General features: G+C 42.1%; 1 protein-coding gene across 1 annotated transcript; it reads left to right on the forward strand.

Annotated features, from left to right (window-relative positions):
• Positions 1 to 279: 279 nt before the first annotated feature.
• On the forward strand, positions 280 to 651 carry LOC138868798 (uncharacterized). Its single transcript, XM_070146372.1, has one exon. It carries the CDS (start codon positions 280 to 282, stop codon positions 649 to 651), a length of 372 nt encoding a protein of 123 aa, XP_070002473.1.
• The last annotated feature ends 304 nt before the right edge of the window (positions 652 to 955 follow it).

Here is a 955-nt window from a genome sequence, read left to right on the forward strand (position 1 = left end):
GTGATTGACATACTGGAACCGGTAGTGCCAAAGGCTAAGGCACAAATGCCAAGGCCTCCTCCTCCATACCATCAAAGTCTTGCAAAGAAAAATAGTGAAAACCAATTCAAAAAGTTTATTGATATGACGAAGAGTTTGTCAATTAATGTGCTATTGGTTGAGGCATTGGAACAAATGCCGGGATATGCAAAATTCATGAAGGATTTGGTAACCAAGAAATGATCAATGAATTATGAAACCATCAGGATGACCCATCAAGTGAGTGCTATTGTGCACTAAATGGCTCCAAAATTGGAAGATCCGGGCACTTTCACAATCCCTTGCACTATTGGGATCGCCGATTTTGCCAAAGCATTATGTGATCATAGGGCAAGTATCAACTTGATGCCCTACTCGGTGTTCACAACTTTGGGAATTGGGAAACCAAGACCCATATCCATGAGGTTGCAAATGGTAGATCGAACAATGAAGAGGCCTTTGGGTATTATTGATGATGTATTGGTTCAAGTTGACAAGTATATCCTCCCAGCAGACTTTGTGATTCTTGATTGTGAAGTGGACTATGAGGTACCTATTATTTTGGGTAGACCTTTCCTTGCTACGGGGAAGGCTCTTGTTGATGTGGAAGCCGGTGAGTTTATGGGTGGGTGATGAAAAGGTGGTCTTCCATGTGTGCAAATCTATGAGGCAACCGAATAGTAATGAAGTTTGTTCGTTCATCGATTTGGTGACGGGTGTGATTATTGATGATGCTAGTGCCACAACGAATGTTGAGTATAATTTGGAATCCATTTTGCTCAATCTAGAAGATGATGAGGAGAAAGACGGCTATGTGGAGTATGTGAATGCATTTCAAGGAATGGTTTCGTACACTTATGAGCCCCGAAAGCTATCTTTAGATCTTGAAAACTGGAAGACTCCTCCAACAAAGCCCTCAATCGAGGAGCCTCCTACC

The sequence above is a fragment of the Nicotiana sylvestris genome, chromosome 1 (genome assembly GCF_000393655.2).
Source record: "Nicotiana sylvestris chromosome 1, ASM39365v2, whole genome shotgun sequence".
In the NCBI taxonomy this organism is placed as follows: domain Eukaryota; kingdom Viridiplantae; phylum Streptophyta; class Magnoliopsida; order Solanales; family Solanaceae; genus Nicotiana; species Nicotiana sylvestris.